Here is an 18,599-nt window from a genome sequence, read left to right as displayed (position 1 = left end):
AAAGTAAGTTTGGGATGATACCATTTCATACACGCCTACATAAAATAGATATACAAATCATCTATAATATTTAATATTTAAAATGTGTCTAATTGGATAGTTGTTTTCCTCACACCTTTGTTTATTTTACCCACTGTGCTCTGGAACCAAACCGGCTCCCAGCTGGGCTTAATCTCCACGTGAAGACGAAGCTGGGAGACGGTGACGGGGGCACTTGAGGGCTCGAGTGGCGCATGTTGGGTCTTTGGCCAAATTCATTGCTTTGTTACCGATTCGGAGTCGGTTTCGATTTCGGTTTTGGTTTCCGCCGCTGTTTGCCGGCAAACAGAGCGCCGATCATTGTTTGAATGGAAGCTGGCAAACATTGGAGCGTATAAATATGCGGACAAATTGCGACGATTAATCATTCGACCCATAGATTCCATCGTCAAAGCAATTAGCTTGGAGATCTATAGCAAGATGGTGAATATTCCAGCAGCAAGGATACCTTCCCTAAAGGATTATCTAATCTAACACTTTATATTCACTCACATTGCAGAAACTTTTCTTAGCATGCATCTTTATTGCCGCCGCGACGGCTGCAGTGATTCCTGTCGAACAAGCCAGGCACCGTCGTGACGTCTCCGAGATCGTGAACGAGTACATCCCGCCGGCGGAGGAAGTTGGAGCCGAGCTGGCCCAAGACCCCGCCGCCCTGGGAGATGATGGATACCGCTACAAGACCGTGCGCCGATTGAAGCTCCGGCAACGACGTGATGTTTCCGAAATCGCCAACGAATACCTGCCACCCACTGAAGAGGTTGTTGCTGATGCCCCAGTTGAGGAGGTTCCAGTTGAGGAAGCTAGCCAGGACTCCGCTGTCCTTGCCGCCGATGGATACCAGTACAAGACTGTCCGTCGCCTGAAGTACCGTCAGCGTCGTGATGTTTCTGAGATCGCCAACGAATACCTGCCACCCACTAAGGATGCCGCCACCGAAGCCCCCATTGAGGAAGCTCCTGTTGAGGAAGCCAGCCAGGACTCCGCCGTCCTTGCCGCCGATGGATACCAGTACAAGACTGTCCGTCGCCTGAAGTACCGCCAGCGTCGTGATGTTTCTGAGATCGCCAACGAATACCTGCCACCCACTGAGGACGCCGCCACCGAAGCCCCCATTGAGGAAGCTCCTGTTGAGGAAGCCAGCCAGGACTCCGCCGTCCTTGCCGCCGATGGATACCAGTACAAGACTGTCCGTCGCCTGAAATACCGTCAGCGCCGTGATGTGTCCGAGATCGCCAACGAATACCTGCCACCCACTGAGGAGGTTGTTGCTGATGCCCCAGTTGAGGAGGTTCCAGTTGAGGAAGCTAGCCAGGACTCCGCTGTCCTTGCCGCCGATGGATACAAGTACAAGACTGTCCGTCGTCTGAAGTACCGTCAGCGTCGTGATGTTTCTGAGATCGCCAACGAATACCTGCCACCCACTGAGGAGGTTGTTGCTGATGCCCCAGTTGAGGAGGTTCCAGTTGAGGAAGCTAGCCAGGACTCCGCTGTCCTCGCCGCCGATGGATACCAGTACAAGACTGTCCGTCGCCTGAAGTACCGTCAGCGCCGTGATGTGTCCGAGATCGCCAACGAATACCTGCCACCCACTGAGGAGGTTGTTGCTGATGCCCCAGTTGAGGAGGTTCCAGTTGAGGAAGCTAGCCAGGACTCCGCTGTCCTTGCCGCCGATGGATACAAGTACAAGACTGTCCGCCGCCTGAAGTACCGTCAGCGTCGTGATGTTTCTGAGATCGCCAACGAATACTTGCCACCCACTGAGGATGCCGCCACTGAAGCCCCCATTGAGGAAGCTCCTGTTGAGGAAGCCAGCCAGGACTCAGCCGTCCTTGCCGCCGATGGATACCAGTACAAGACTGTCCGTCGCCTGAAGTACCGTCAGCGCCGTGATGTGTCCGAGATCGCCAACGAATACCTGCCACCCACTGAGGAGGTTGTTGCTGATGCCCCAGTTGAGGAGGTTCCAGTTGAGGAAGCTAGCCAGGACTCCGCTGTCCTTGCCGCCGATGGATACAAGTACAAGACTGTCCGTCGCCTGAAGTACCGCCAGCGTCGTGATGTTTCTGAGATCGCCAACGAATACCTGCCACCCACTGAGGATGCCGCAACCGAAGTCCCCATTGAGGAAGCTCCTGTTGAGGAAGCCAGCCAGGACTCCGCTGTCCTTGCCGCCGATGGATACCAGTACAAGACTGTCCGTCGCCTGAAGTACCGCCAGCGCCGTGATGTGTCCGAGATCGCCAACGAATACCTGCCACCCACTGAGGAGGTTGTTGCTGATGCCCCAGTTGAGGAGGTTCCAGTTGAGGAAGCTAGCCAGGACTCCGCTGTCCTTGCCGCCGATGGATACAAGTACAAGACTGTCCGTCGCCTGAAGTACCGCCAGCGTCGTGATGTTTCCGAGATCGCCAACGAATACCTGCCACCCACTGAGGATGCCGCCACCGAAGCCCCCATTGAGGAAGCTCCTGTTGAGGAAGCCAGCCAGGACTCCGCTGTCCTTGCCGCCGATGGATACCAGTACAAGACTGTCCGTCGCCTGAAGTACCGCCAGCGCCGTGATGTGTCCGAGATCGCCAACGAATACCTGCCACCCACTGAGGAGGTTGTTGCTGATGCCCCAGTTGAGGAAGTTCCTGTTGAGGAAGCCAGCCAGGACTCCGCTGTCCTTGCCGCCGATGGTTACCAGTACAAGACCGTGCGTCGCCTCAAGTATCGCCAGCGTCGGGATGTTTCCGAGATCACCAACGAATACTTGCCCCCTTCCGAGGAAGTTGTCACCGAGGCTCCTTTGGAGGAGGCTCCAGTTGAGGAAGCTTCTCAGGATTCTGCTGTTTTGGCTGCCGATGGTTACCAGTACAAGACCGTGCGACGCCTGAAGTACCGCCAACGCCGCGATGTCTCCGAGATTGCCAGCGACTACCTGCCCCCCGCTGAGGAGACGGTGGTGGCTGATGCGCCCGTCGAGGAAGTGTCCCAGGACTCCGCCATCCTTGGCGACGAGGGCTACCGGTACAAGACCGTGCGCCGCCTGAAGCTGCGTCACCGCCGTGCCCTGTAAGTCCGGATGACTTCTAATACACCTGTACCTGAACTGCTCGTTCGCGACTTGATTCTCTCACACCCACCAACCACTACTAGGCCGTAAGTTTTGCTATTATTTAACGATTGAAATCAACGAATAAATCCAACGAAAATTGTTATACCATAACCCAAATGTATATGTGAATATCCAACTCTGGTGAGCCCACCCCAAGGGCCACGCACCTGTTGGGAATGGGACTTGGACTCGATTCCATAAATTGTGTACCTTTTCGCTTAGTTATGACAGCAACAGTTAAGCTCATGGCTCAGCGCACAAGAACGCAATTATCCAAAAACGAGGTGGGCAAGGGCGACGGCGAAGGGTCAGCGGGTTGGTCAGGACTCGAACCGGGATCCTGTATTTTGTCCCGGGTCCTGGCACCTTCCTCGCATCCAGGCGCAACTTCGGCGAACTCTAACAAATACTTTAAGCTATGCTTTTGAAGATGTTAATCTCATGTCAAGTCCACTTTACACACAACGTTAAGGGTTTGCCCTGGCCTGCCATGCCCTTCTCAGCCCCATTATCCCTGCGCTGAGAGAAATTTCAGCTGGTTTTGGTGAAATGCACATGTATAATATCATTCCACAAGTCGTGTTAGGAACAATTTGGGAATACCTTCTCTCAGTGTGGCCACCCGCCAGGAACAAAGTCACCCATTGATTTGCGATGGTGTGTGTGGGTGTGGGTCCTTGTTTGGTGTTGGCAGCAGCAGGAAAAAAAGTTGTTAAGTTAAAAGGCATTTGAACCGCAGCGAGCCAAGGATTTCGGTCAGCGCTCCTTTCTGGGATCTAACAACTTCCTTTGCACGCGCCTCCAACCAGAAGGTTGGCCAAAAGGGGAAGGACTCGGGGCTGGGACCGTTGGACAGACCAACTAATAATAATTTATCGATCCCCTAGCCCAAGTAGTCACATACGTGGGTCGCCCTATGATTTATGGCAGCCAGGGACTTGAGTGGGCGGTTCCAAAACGGGGATACCGGGGTGGGACGATGGGTGGAGCTGGCAGGACCTGCTGGCACAGTCCAAGGTGCCAGACTGGCGGCCAGCGCAGTGCCAAATTGGTTTAATGTGTGGTTAGACAACTTATTTAACGTTTTCAAGTGGTTAGCGCCCACACAATCTCGCCCGGTCAGATGTGGAGCAGGGACAGTCAGTCAGCGATTCGGGCACTCAGGTGGCCCGGCTCACATGGCCCGCGGGCAGGTGTGGATACTACACAGCAAAGATTTCTTGTACAATTTTCAAGTTCGATTTCGATTTTCCAAAAGTTAGTCCTATAAAAACTAATAAATATATTAATTAACCTTTATATTTAAAATATAAAAAAAAAAACTTAAAATTCCTTTGATATATTTGAATGAGAACTGAGACATTTTTCTGCAACTGCATTTCGTTTAGTTGCGTTTCGTATTTCCACATAAATCATGCAATGCCGTTATTTACTCTTTTGTTGAGCGGCAAACTGGTTACGTATGGCACTATCTGCGGTATCTACAAGTGCACAAGCCCCCAGGCTAACGCCTCCACTCGTGTGGGGAATGGGCATTCGAATCGGAGTGGAGCATAAATCAGTTGAAGCCATTTTGTAAGCACGCCATCAAGGCGAAATTATGACATCATTAAAACAATTATCTGCGCTAAATTATACGATCTGATAAGTCGAGACAAGCCCCACTCCGCCGATATAGTTTCGCTTTTCGGGGGAGAAATCACATAAAAATTTTATGAATTATTTCAAATATTTTCAATTACCAAGGGTTCAAGCCGGAGCGAAAGCTGTGTAGGACCGCATAAATAGATTTATGCTCCACTCGAGCATGGCACATTAACAGGACATTCCAAGGAGCAGCGACAGTAATGAAAGTGAAATTATGGCTTTCGACCCTGACCCGATGGCAACTGCCTCAAATTTTAGCTTGATTAAAATTCAAAAAGTCCCCGGTCACATGCTCCGCCATAATTTATCACTTAATGGCCTCTCATTATTGAAGTGGGTGTAATTTGTTGATCCAACAACTGTCGAGTTCCAAAATCAATTCCTGTCGCTGATTAGCTCGGCTCCCCCTTTCAGCCACATGCAAATATAACGATTCTAAAGCCGCGGATAAAATTTCAAGATACCAAGATAATGACATCAGCTACACAGAGAACCGAAAATCTGGGTTTATAGTACTGGACCGCTGAAAAACAAATTTAATTTTCCGTTTTGGTATAATACTATAATACACATGGAATATTATTAGGACGAAATTGGTAAGTATGAATATGTCCATAAAATTTAAAATGAATAATCTTTGCATTCAATGGAGTCCCTTTTTTTCCGGTGCAGGGACGTGGACATGAACATGGACATGGCCATATCTATCTGTGTGGTAAACATGGTGCAGCAACTTTATGACCACAATATAATTTATTCAATGCCATTTCGGTGGCCAAGGAGGAGAAGGCAAGACAAGCAATTGACATTTTTGTGACTTTTGAAAACTATAAAATGTGCAGCCCGGAACATGGAACTTGGAGCATGGAGCATGGAGAATGGAACATGGCAACTGGCAAATAGGATATGGCGGAGCCAAAGCAAGAACATAATGATGACGGGCATAAAGACCGCACAACAGACAGCTAGCTATATACGGCTATACTATGTATATGTATATGTGGAGCCCGTCTGAGCTGGGCATAAAAATAACCCCGAGACAGACCGTAGTTGTTGGACAAAATAATAAAGTTGCGCTTGATTATGTGTTGGCCTCGGACACAAAGAAGTAAATACAAATACGCCGGCAACTAGACTAAAATTGTCAGGACTTACAGGACATTACACGTCCGCCCACGAGGATCTGATGGCCACAGGACCTTGGCCATTTGTCCAGCTCGTCAACACGGCAACACAAGCAGCCAGCCACAAGCAGCAACAACATGAACATGGAAGGAGTGAAAGAAACGGAGCAACGTATGCCGGATATCCTTTTTGACATGTCATTAAATTTTATACACACAATAATTTTTCACAATTTGCTTTATGGCCATTTTAAGAGTCTGTTCCGTGTTGAAAGTTCTCCACACGCCCACGAAAACATCGACACCGCCGACAAAGGTTGAGACAATGATATAGACACATATCACATACTGGCCACATACTTCAAGTCTCCCCTGGATGGCCGGTGAAAATGATGGATGGACAGGGGCCAACTGCTTGGGGTCAACAAAATAAGATGGAATTGATATAAAATTGGTGTGGAATATTCAATCACTCCGGGTGAGCTTATGTTGCGACTCAAGAGCTCTGCTCGGAGCTTGGGCAAATTGAAAATTATTTGTACATCCTTAATGAATTGATGTAGCGTTGTGCATAAATAATAAGGGAAAAGGCTTGCTACACTTTCAAGGTTTATTGTTAGGATTTTGGCTAAAGCTAATCAAAATAATTGCTTTTCGGTTACAAAATTGCAGTTTATTCTGTCACACAGGAAAAATATGTGAGCTTTATGAGAATGGCTGATTGAACAAATAAATTTAAAGTGTTTTATTCCTATACAATTTGGTATTCCAATAAGGGTTTAGGGCTTAGAAAATTGCTTTAGCTTAGCATTTAAGTGAATGCACAGCCCCCAATTGTTCTACTCCAATGAAACGCACCGTATTATTATTCGCAATCATCTTTTGGAAGGCAAACATCAAACCGCAGAACGATTATGGCAGCTACTCTCTACGGTCATAAGCTCCGATTGTGGGCCGACAAAAGCAGAAGGATCCACATCCAAAGGACACTTGGCTGTACCGTATAATTTTACGGTCATTAAGTATTATTTCAAAATCGAACCGAGTCACACTAAGCCATTGTTTGCTTGTGTCCGGTATTTCTAGATTGCTGAAATTATAGCTTTTATTATGATACACTGATGGGGGCGGGTCAAGTGCCGTTGTTGTTAAATTGGCTTAAGGTGGAATTAAAGAGCACCGAAACGAATTGAACTGAATCGATATTGGGGCAATCGCAAGGCGAAAAAGCACTCAACCCAAACAGATAGATATTCGACACACACGAAATGCAAAGCGAACTTGAGAAGTCTTCAATGGGGGAAATTCTAGCGAACTGCAGTTCCCGGCTTATTGCCCCCTGCCCCTCTGTCATCCAGCTAGTTAGCCATATGTGGTTGTCAACCAAAGCCAAGTCACTCTCTGGCAATAAAGGAAATCTTCTTACAAAACATTCGCTTAAGTTTATTCAAACAAACTTAGATAACACTCGAAGAATAAGGAGACTGAGCCCCGAAGATGGAGCACAATGGCTATGGGGGCACAAAAGCAGAGACATCCGGAGCAGGGAGCAGGCAGCAGAGACAAAGGAGCCACCAATCAGTCAGGCGGAATAAGCATCACCGCACGAGCCCTCGAACTTTTCTTCGTCCCGTTGCCCATTCCAATACCCTCCAATTACAATGTCTTTTGTTTTATATATGTGACTAGTAACACTTCGAAAAATTGGTCAAAATGGATACTGAAAAATAAATCGTAAATTATGACATCGAAATCCTATGGATTTATAATCTATAAGATAGTTTTCATACCAATAGAAGTTTGATTGACAGCCTTTCGCAGCATAGCTTTAAATGAACTTATAGATTTATGTGACTCCCTGAGTTTTTGGTTTCCAGTGTACCCAAAAAGCAGGAAAAGCAGTCTAAACGCTCACTTTCTCTCCCATTTTGTTGGCCGTTTTTGGCCATTTTGTGTCTGCTACGTTGGCTCAGATTAAATGTATGACCGAGGAGCAGTTCAAAACCATGATTACACTTCAATCTATTTTCTCCTCCGGTCGCCTGTCTCCATTTTGTTTTATGTCTCCGTGTGTGAGTGGGTGTGTTTTGTGTGTGTGTGTCCGTGTTTCAACCAGAATAGCAACAAAAAAAGAAGGGATTCTGCCGAGAAAAATGCGTTTCAAAGACATATAAAATGTTCGGGGGGGGATATTGGATATAAACCATTGAATTTAATCAAAAAGGATTTAGGTCTGTGTTCGGCTGCAGGATGTGCGTGGGCCACAATGGGTTACATCGGCTTGACCTTGCGCCTTGAAAAATCGCGCACTCTGCCACGTGCCACCCCCTCCTCCCATCCACTCCCGCGATTCCGAGCGAAAGTGGTCATAAAACTAGTGGAGTAGTAAAAGTAAGTTGTAGAGCCAGGACATCATGTCCTGATAGCGAAAAGGTTGCTCAATTGCTGCCCGAAATAGTTCCTCTTATTATTATTCAAATTGGGGGCAAGCGGGTCTAAGCAAGCATTTGAGTGCCCCAACAATTTGGAGTAACTACCTATGTGAGAGGTAAAAACATTTTATGATGCTGTATACCCTGGAGAATTAAATACAAGTACTGGCATGGATATATAGCTTAAAATATGCTGCTAAAATAAATCTTTTCTCAAGAAACAAAAATTAAAAATGTGACAAAATTCTTTAAAGCCAGAACAGATTTAAAAAAGAAACTGCATATTATAAAGTCATTACTAAATGTTTAACACCATAGTTTCACACAATTATACCATTGTTTTAAAAGCTCTAGAGATGTTGAAAACACACACTTGTTCACCTTGACTTCTGCCCCCAATTCGCAGAGTGCTCTTGGGCTTAGAGTGAAAAGCCGCTGCCAGACGGATGACCCATGTGGCCCCCGTCCAGCTCCCAGGTTTTCCCTTCCGGGGGTGGCAGACGCCATTTTAAATGCTGCACAAAAAACGCTTAGAGCACTTTGCTGGCAAATACATAATTAAGTTATTAGGACAACAGCGAAAGCACTGCAAGCTAACGGAATTATCTAAGCAGAGGCCAGGGGAAGCGGATGCGGCTGCCTGCAGGGGATGAAGGAGCGGGGGTTGCAATGCTCCAGGAGCAGGGGATGGCAGGACCAACCAGGGGCAAGGTTAGCAGCCCGGGCATCCTGTCTGGCCAACCACCAACGGGCACGCGACGGATCAGGACGAAGGACGAAGGGAAATCTGGCGAGCGGTGCGTGCAACAAATTCGTTAACCGTTTGCCAACCAACGCTCAACCCAAAGGCAAAAACGCAGCCGGCAGCTTAATCGAGATACACTAAAAAAATATATGCTTAAATATATAGTAGAAATTTGCATGATTTATGCAACTAATTAAATTTTATAAATTTGTTATTTCCAACATCAAAAGTTTTGATTCGTTCAATAATTTCCAAGATATATTGACATTGATAAGGCAAACAGAAGATAAAAAAATAATAATAAAATAATATAAAAAAATATCTCTTTTCAGATTATAGATTATAAATATAGATAGATATAGATATTATAAATTACTTTTTAACGTGTCAAAAGGAATTGATGATATATGTAAAATAATTATAGTTCTCTTAATTTAATTTGATGTTCCCTTACCTTTTTCCTCTGCAATTTTGCTTTCCATTTTCCCTCAGTATGGCTGACAAAAGTTGAGGAGTTATATTTCCTATGGGCGGTAACTGGGACCGCCCCTTTATGCACACACACTCACACAGTCGCAGAACTGGCGGCGATTGCTCAGACGTTATAATTTGTAATCACGCTGAGTGCAGCGGCGGCCCGAAAACCAGGAGGGGATGCTACGCGCTCGACCAGGACGATGTGGCAACCAGGACGAGGTAAGGACGAGGATGAGGATGGGGATGTGCATGGGATGGGCATCCAGCAAGTGGTTGTTGACTGCCGGATGCTTAGCAAGGTCTTAGCTGTTATTACGCTCATGTGTCACTTTTGCAGGACCAAATGCGTGTGTCTGCATCCTCTCGCCGTCTCTTTCGCTCCATTTTCATCTGTGCATGTGTATGTGTGTGTGTGTGCTCATATTTTATTCAGCATGTGGTGGTTATCCAAATGCTGCCCTCTCGCTCGCACTTGCTGGCCACTCTGGATTTTTTTGACGTCTGCAGACATTTTGCCAAGTTAATCTCCGGTTTGTTTTCCTGATAATGGGTTTGTCAACGGTACTTTGTGATGCCCTCTCTTTCTGTCTGACTGTCTATCTGCCCCGACAGTCTCTCTCTGTGTGTGTGTGCGTTTGTGAGTATATCTATATTAATATTTGCATAAATGCAGTTGTAGTCGTGAGTGAGCTTTCTCCTTTTTTCACCGTCTGTCTGATGGACTTTGGTCCTTGTTTTTCGGCTTCGTATTTACCCTGTCAAGTGGTAAAACAAGTGAGAGTGATAAAAAGGGTTACTGAAATTGGGCGGCTGGTGAATACCCTCGCGTTACATTATAAACTATAGCTATACCAGCTGAATAGAAAGATAGTTTTGCGTACTTTTACACCACTTTTTGAAAAGACTAATAATTTCGGTCGGTCAAATAAACCCTTTATGACTTAATACCCTTTAAATACCCATCACAACGGTGCCCTAAACTGGTGTTGCGTTGGAGCCACGCCCACAAGATATAACTCGGATCCGCCCCCAAATTAATCAAGCGGCTGTTGCAATTTTCTAGCAACTGCAAAGAGGGATATGCGTGATGTGGACGTGGTCGACTCCTCATGCGGTTCAATCAGCTGCAATCTGCTTCGTCAGGATCAGCATCACCACTGGACAGCGCCACACCCACCACGTGCTGGTGACAAGGACAGAATCCACATCCAAGGTCTGGACGAAACACCTGTGTCGCCTGGGAGCTGAATCCCTCACAGGTGTCCTGGCCAAAACACGCTCTGCCTGCCTGGTGGCTGATTCTGACAAGCTCAATTAGGGCGGGAGCACTCTAACCGGATTGAAATCCGGATTGCGATTGGGTGGCGGTGGTCCGAAAACACTGTTTTCGGCTATAATGGGGCAAAAAAGAAACCGTTTAAATTAATTGCAGTTTTAAGCAGATTGAAAGTTGTTAAACAGCGAGCCAACGAGCTTACAGTCCGCAGTTGGCTTCGAAGTTTTCCCACCCGCTGCACGCACATTGCACCGCCCGCACACACTGCACTTAAGATGATAATCATGTTTACGTGGCGCAAGTTAAATTGCTAACGTAATGGACTAACAGCAGGTGAGGACGACTCGAGGATAGAAGGATTCACGGAGCAGGATCTGGTTCTGGGAGCTGGAAGTGCACTGCGAAAAATGTATCCAGTAAAAGTTTATTTCAATATAATTTCTAATTGAAAATATGATATGCTCTGTAAGGTAACTAAAGTTAAATCTCTATAATATATTTTAGAAAAATGACTACTACTATTACTAGTATTTTATCAGCATTTTCTGGCAGTGCTCGAGCTGCTCTGGAGCAGTTCAGGTAGCTCATGCGTGCGCCGCTGTCAGCGGCACATTTTGGGCGCTTTCAAGTGGCCAACAACCGGGATGGCTCAGAAAGAGACCATTTGCTTGGTCGTGCCACCGGTTGGGGCAGGGATTGAATTGAAAGCTGGAAGGACGGCGGATCGCAACGCTTCTGTGTGGTGTGCGCTTCATTGGACAACTGAATATGCAAATTGAATTGAGCGTATTATCGACAAGAAGGAGGCGGAGGAGCGGCGGCGAGGAGGGCGTGGCCCTTGCAGGTGAGCAGCCTCGACTTGGCCATCAACATAATCGCTCAAGCCAAGGGCTTTGGACGGGATTGCTATGGCAATGGCGATGGCGATGGCTATGACGTTGCCGAGATGGAATCGGTGCCCAGTGGGCCAAGATGGTGGCAAATGGTGCACAAAATTAAAATTTTAATGGCTAACAGCTGATGCTTGTTTGGCTTTCAGCAGAATGGGTTGTGGAAGGGAACTTGGGTAAGGATGGTGATGGGGATGAAGCTGGGCCAAAGAAAAGCACGATTAAAGCCAAGTCAACGAGCAGCTCTAAAATCATTGCGGCTTGCATATGAATACGGGAATTGCTGCATACTTCTTGGCTGCATTGGGAAGGCAAGTGTTGCATACTATTACGATGGAAAATATAGGGGAAAGAATGCTTGTTGAATAGCTTTGCCTGCCACTAGGATGCCTTATAAATCTTAAATGCCTTGGTTCCAAGTTTTTAACAACTTCGCTCCGTTTTATATTTTATGTCTAGTTCAATCCAAAAACTAAAAACAAAATATCTGTTTCTTCAAAAAAGTATAGTGCTGATATTTCGTTTTTCTTTTGGTACCCCGCACCCGCAAACCCATGAGACCCCATACAACGGAGACAGTGGACACAACGTACGGACACAAAACCCCGGGCTTCGAACCCTGGTACGTGGTCCGTGGTGCATGATCCGTGGTTGTGGCCGCCGATTTTGAGATGTTTTTGAGTGGCTATGAGAAGTGGAACTGCAGCAATTGTTCTCTGCACTGCGAGTGTGTGTATTGGTTGGTTAAGTGTGTGCCCACACAGCCATACTCACACACTCAAGTGGCCGGCTGATTGACGCACGTAAACAATTTACTCATTGAAAGAAGAGGCTTCAGTCAACGGCGAGCGCTGTTCGCGAGCGGAATTCCGCGGCAATATATAGAGCAAAACAAAGGCGGCGAACGAAAAACTACAGAAAATAAATAAAAGGAAAACAGCAAACACGAATTAGTGCTCTATGTAAAAGTCCAAAAAACGAACCGAAAATTGGACAAGTGTCGCCGGCGGTGGGCAATCAAAAAATAAAACATTCAGGGCATCACAGATGCCGCGATGACGGAGCCAATTAGTGCGGCGGTGCAGCGGCGGAGGCAGCTGCTCCGCAGCGTGGAAAGTTTGCGCGGTCGTGTTCGTCAAGTGCTAAAATGTGTTATTAATCTGCATATTGAGTTTTTGGTAATTGATCGACGAACCTCCTCCCTTTCGGCTTTGCAAATCCCTGTCCAAATTGTTTTTACCATACAAACGTAATCCACTTGGCCGCAGAGTTTTCACTTTTGTTGCTGGTTGAAAGTGCTGCAATCACACTGACAGCTTCTATATCTGTTATATGTGCAACTGTGCCTCTGTCTGTATAATCTCCTTCTTATCTGGCCTTTGTGCCACTTTTGTTATCGCTCCATCACTTTCAAAATGTTATCTGTGCTTTCACAAACAATTTCTGTTCACTTTGGCTTTCACTCTAAAAATAGCTCTATTATTTGGATACAAAAATGAAGTTGTAAAACGCATTAAGTAAGCTAGTGGCAAATAAATAATCCTTCTATTTTTACTAAATACTGTGTTCAACTAGTCGTATACGCAATCTTCATACAAGTAACGCAACATTTTTACATGCTTCTTAACGAAAGTTTGTGAACAAATTCTTAGCTCAATAATGGTTGACCGACTATATCTCTTAAACCCCTATAGCCCCTTCGATTTGTTATCGCCATTTCTGCTGCCATTTCACCTGCTATCACCTGTTGTTCAACATTTTGCGACCGGCAACTCTGTTAACAGCTGCAGCAGCGATTTGGAACATGTTAATGCAATTATAGCCAGTTATTGGGAACGAAATGTTAGAATGTTGGACGGGTCAGAGAGGGTTGGTGGTGCGACGTGGGGGTAGTTGGGGGCAGCAGTGATTACTGGCACCGCTAATTAGACAATGTCGGTTCGGCCATAGGCAAGCGAACGGGTTCGCAATGCATGGCACAGTCATGGCCAGATGAATAAGTATAAAAGTATTTCCGCCTGAGATGATTATCCGATAATAATTGATCAACTAACATTCATCTATTCCAAACTATTTGAATTGCGTGGAAACATACAGATCAACGGATAAAATACTTATTACAGCTTCTTAGAATGCATTTCGTTTGATTTTAACTTTTGATAACTACTTATTTGGTGTAGGGTGTTTGGGTTATGGTTCACTGTTCGCCCCTTGGAAACATGCACCCAACATGAGCTTAGTTGGCCGTGTTCCTAGGCCTGGCTAATTTGGCACTAATAGAGACGCTAGTGACGAGGCCTTTGGAAAGATATTAGAGCTGAAATCCGAGCCAACATCGCCGAATGAATGGCGCGAATAGGGGGGTTCGGAATGGGTGGGTGGATAGCTCAGCCGGAGGGAAAGTAAGGCTATCAGTGACCGTAACGCCGTCACTGTCATTGTGTCATTGGATACCGCAGTGCAAATCGAGCAAAATAAGCGATTTCCCGCTAATCCAATTTCCACCTCACCTCGCAGGTGCTCGAATCCGATGTGGCCGCTCTGCTGGATGAGGTGCGCGAATTCAACGACGACCACGAGGAGATGCGGCGCCTGGACAGGATGATCGAGGCTCTGAGGGACTACAGCGGGCCCACGATATGCCACGAGTGGCCCTATCCCCTCATCTTCAAAGGCACAATCGACGAGGCACACGTCGCACAAATACTCAATGCCAGCGATCTGGATTTGGATACGAAGTTGGTCAAGGTGTCCGGCGGAAGGAACTGCATCCACGTGGATTCCGATGTAGCGGCCACAGCTCAAAGGCGCTCCAGATTGCTGTGGTTCTCCAGAAGAAGCAGGGGGAAACGACCTGAGCGCTTAAAGGAACCCAATCCAGTACTTTGAGCTTATCTCTGAGATTTAAACTAGTCCGAAATGCATGTGAACAAAGTATTGTAGCCCAAGCTATAATCTGCCATTACAAAAGAGCCTAAGTGCAATCAAAATAATTAAAGGATTAATTAATAATAATTAAGGATTTATTACATGTTTTAGTAAGTATATTTAAGAAAGACTGCGCTACGATGTCATTAACCTCCTTTAATTGCAATTTTTAAGTTGACATCCTTAAGCACATATTTTTTGAAGCAGCATGACATGTCCAAATATTTTAAATATTATATTCTATCTAAGTTAAGAACCTTGTGTGATTAATAAAACGATTGCACTTGGAAGTATATTTTGTTTAAGCCAATTATTTAATTATCCCAACCGTCTCTCTAACTAAATACATCAGGGTACCCATTAATTGACATACTTGGGTGGTACAAATGTTCATTTCTGGTTGTTTCATTTACTGCGGTCGCCTGCGAGGACTAAATTTCGATATTAGTACCCACCGCAAACATCTTGCATTCATGATATTTGCGGTTGGGGTGCACATTGATTTTGACAGAAAGCACATCGGCACAGCGGCAAATATCTGAGGTGAATGTGACATTCGGGGATTCCCCGCTCCCAAATGGCAGTTTCCGTTTCCACTGGTCAGCCGCAACAAGTTACCGCACCTAATTAAAACGATTTCACACGCAGCTTCTTAAAGGCTCGAAAGCAAAAGTGCAAACAACAAGTGCTTTTATGTGATGTTTTTACATTATACGCTGGCGCAGCTATATTAATTATAAATAAAACCAAAAGAGACAGCTCCAGAAACAATAATAAAACGCGTTTCACTTCCCATCAGCGAATGTGTGTGCGTATGTGGGTAAATTATTCATAACGGTATTATCAGCTTTTCTGCGCTCTGCTGTCTGATTAAATTGCTCGACCATCGCCGGGAAAAGTCCAAGGATGCCGGGATGCTGGGTGGGTGGATAAGGTTGCAGGTTGGGCGAAAGTGGCGGACAGTTGGCAAGCTTATCATGGGCACCCGGGATCAACAGCGGACGGTAAAGCACTGGAATAGGTGCCAGAAGTCCGCGGAAATTACAAATAATATAAATAATTACTTATATATGATATGTGCATCTTTTTCATTAAAACAACTCATTGAAATTGGAATGTAAAAATAAATACGTTTTACGATAAATATCATTTGCTTTTGTAAACCTTATTGTTATGACTCAGACTGTGCCTAATAAGCGAGGTGTCCGTTTCTGTGTGGGTGTCCGTAAGCTGGCATTCTTTGTCTCTGTGTTGTGCACGCAATTTATCAACTCGACCGGCTATCTTTTCCGCCCGTGTGCTGTCCTTGTCTCTCCCATGTCCCAATGTTCGCTGACCCACACCACCCCTTCGTCTGACCCATTCGGCCTGTGGTCAGGGACAATTGCAGCAGAGCGCTGTAATTATTAAAAAGTAAATAACAACAGCCACCGCACAGCGACAGCAGCAACAATCGCGATAATGAGCACAAGTGCAACAATGCACCAAGAACAATACCATTTAAAATGATAACGATTAGGTAAATTGCCAATGGTAAACTAACTAAAACCTCTGCCCTGTTTAATAAGCAACTTATTGAATCTATAGGTTCTGTTTTTAGACCTATATGTCCTCCCGCCTATACATTTCTGCCAGTGCATCCCAGTGAAAACAAGAGTGAAATCGTTGCAGAAGATTGTCGCAGGGACAAAGGAAAGGCCAAAGGTTGTACACTGCACTATCGAGCGCTGCTTTCTGCCCGATTCCCACTGCACTCTTTATCTAGAGCAGCGGCGGGACAGTGAGCGTGGTCATTTTCCATTTTCGCCGCGCGAAAGCCTGCAAAATTAATGGCCAACAGGACGTCAATGGCGGTGGAAGCACTGGTGGCCGCAGCATCAGTAAACAGCGCTCGGGATAGCAGTCGGCGCAGCGGGACGGACAGGACGTCGGGACATCAATGTTGACAAAGCCACGAGTGCAGCTTTGATAAACCTTGAAAGCGCCTGAAATCGGTACTCAACAAGAGTTGTTTACATTTTCAAGCGATTCGCATTTATAGCTTGTTAAACGCTGCTTAACTCTACAGTTCTTGCAATATACAGGATAAGTTAAATAAATCTTCAGTCAATAATAATCACACTATAAGCCATTCCGTTATGATTGCTTCAATTTGAAATCAAAGAAGTTAAACCTGGGCACCATGTCGTATGAGCAATACTTTTCGTAAGCTTTGGCAACATGTCGTATGATTGATTTGGGTTAACACAAGCTACGTGTGTTGGGTAAACTTTTGTATGTGAAATAAAAACTTAGCATACCTGCACTTTTGAAGGATTTTCGCACACTTTTCGCGGAAAGTTCGCCTCCACTTGTTGCCCACTGCGAACAAGTTCAACGGCCGGCGACGGAGGCTAATAACTGGATTCAAGTGTGATGGCAGGTGGAAATCCGAGGGAGGAAAATGAAGCTTTTGCACCTGGTCTCAGTGCCAATCAACGGCTCAGTTATTGTCCGTATCGCCAGGTGGCAAAAGGAGCCTTTCTTTTCGGCGAAGCGCGGCTCATAAATGCCAGCGCACGCACACTCTTCGATTTTTGTTGCTGCCGCCGCCGACTGGCATCAATTAAATTCGAATTGTTGCAGTGTCTTCGATTGAGTTGCCCGTCTCTTTCGCACTCGCCCGGGCAATTTGCACAGCGGGCAATTTGCCAGGCGACGAATATCCCTCTTTGTGTCTCGCTCTTTTGCTCCTTAATTGCTTAGGTGTGTGTGGACTCGGAAAAATAAAGTCTTGAAAAGAAAATAAAAATGGCACAGTTACTTAAAAGTAAATTATGGAAAATATATATGTAAAATACTAATAAATTTATAAATCAAATATAAATTTCTGTTAAAACTTATACAACTTGGAAATTGCATTTCCAAGTAATGGGTTTTCTTTTCTAGTGCATCCGAGTACGCCCATTTTCCATCAGTGCACCTTTCACCGTCTTTCTCCGTCTCGCCTGCGGTTGGCGCTTAACTTTTGCATATTTCGCAACAACATTACGGCCAGAACAACGAGTGCGGCTCAGCAGGCACGTGAATCCATTACGATGGCAGGCAATTATGTGCGTGTTCCACCCGCTCCGGCCCACTGTATCTGCCCCACTGTCCTTGCCTGATAGTTGGGGCCATACGCAAATCAAAACAGTTTCCATCAGCAACAACAAAGCCAGCCGGCCGCAGTAATAACAACAACAACAACAAGAGCTATGAAAAGCCACGAAATGGGTTTTTAATGCAAACGACTTTCCCTACAATTGCACACGGCCAAGGTGAATGCTGAGGGCGCTAGCCGAGAAAAACCGGCAAGAGAGTGTGGCCCAGACCACGAAAGGAAATTTCCTGGGCTGTGCGAAAATCTTTGTGGCCAGAGCTTTAAACGAGTTTTCTGGAAAAGGATCAGCACCTCATATGCAGCTTTAATAATAACTAATTCTTTGGTGAAAAGGATTCAAATCAAACAATCGATCGATGGAAAAATATTCGGAACCTCCAATAAGGTCGAAGCATATAGAAAAATAAAGTTTAAATGGATTGAAACGCTTTTGTTGTTCTTCAATTGACCTGAAGCACAGAACAACAAATTGCTGTCCCATAAAATAAGCTGCATTTAGCGGATAATCATGTAAGTTATGGGTTCCGATTGGGAATCCCCATGGACTCCTTCGTGTGCGGTGTACCGCCATTTTGCCAAGAAATCCAATGTTTTGGTATGTTTAGAAGCGCAAGTCGTGGCAGCAACAAGCCGAATGGGCGTGCAAGTTGTCTGGCCGCCTGTCGCTCCACCTTTCCGACTGTCAGTCAGTTGGCCAGGTGGGTCGACAGTCGGCCTAGCCTGGCCTGGCTGGGCTGTTTTGGGCCTCGGTGAATTGGCCCAAAAGAGCTTTAAATAAACAAACTAATAACGCAAA

General features: G+C 45.9%; 2 protein-coding genes across 2 annotated transcripts; both read left to right on the top strand.

The window, feature by feature from the left end:
* Positions 1 to 206: 206 nt before the first annotated feature.
* Positions 207 to 3,253, top strand: LOC6736828 (fibrous sheath CABYR-binding protein). Its single transcript, XM_039293412.1, has 2 exons — positions 207 to 462; positions 539 to 3,253. The coding sequence occupies exons 1-2, from the start codon at positions 460 to 462 to the stop codon at positions 3,101 to 3,103; spliced, it is 2,568 nt and encodes an 855-aa protein (XP_039149346.1). The 5' UTR covers positions 207 to 459; the 3' UTR covers positions 3,104 to 3,253.
* A 9,300-nt stretch (positions 3,254 to 12,553) lies between these two features.
* LOC6736827 lies at positions 12,554 to 15,054 on the top strand. The gene is made up of 2 exons (XM_002083647.4): positions 12,554 to 12,911; positions 14,251 to 15,054. The coding sequence occupies exons 1-2, from the start codon at positions 12,789 to 12,791 to the stop codon at positions 14,620 to 14,622; spliced, it is 495 nt and encodes a 164-aa protein (XP_002083683.1). The 5' UTR covers positions 12,554 to 12,788; the 3' UTR covers positions 14,623 to 15,054.
* Positions 15,055 to 18,599: the final 3,545 nt, after the last annotated feature.

This window comes from Drosophila simulans, chromosome 3L, assembly GCF_016746395.2.
Source record: "Drosophila simulans strain w501 chromosome 3L, Prin_Dsim_3.1, whole genome shotgun sequence".
Classification (NCBI taxonomy): Eukaryota; Metazoa; Arthropoda; class Insecta; order Diptera; family Drosophilidae; genus Drosophila; species Drosophila simulans.
The sequence above is the reverse complement of the archived record's forward strand: the minus strand, read 5'-3'. Positions and strand labels throughout refer to the sequence as shown.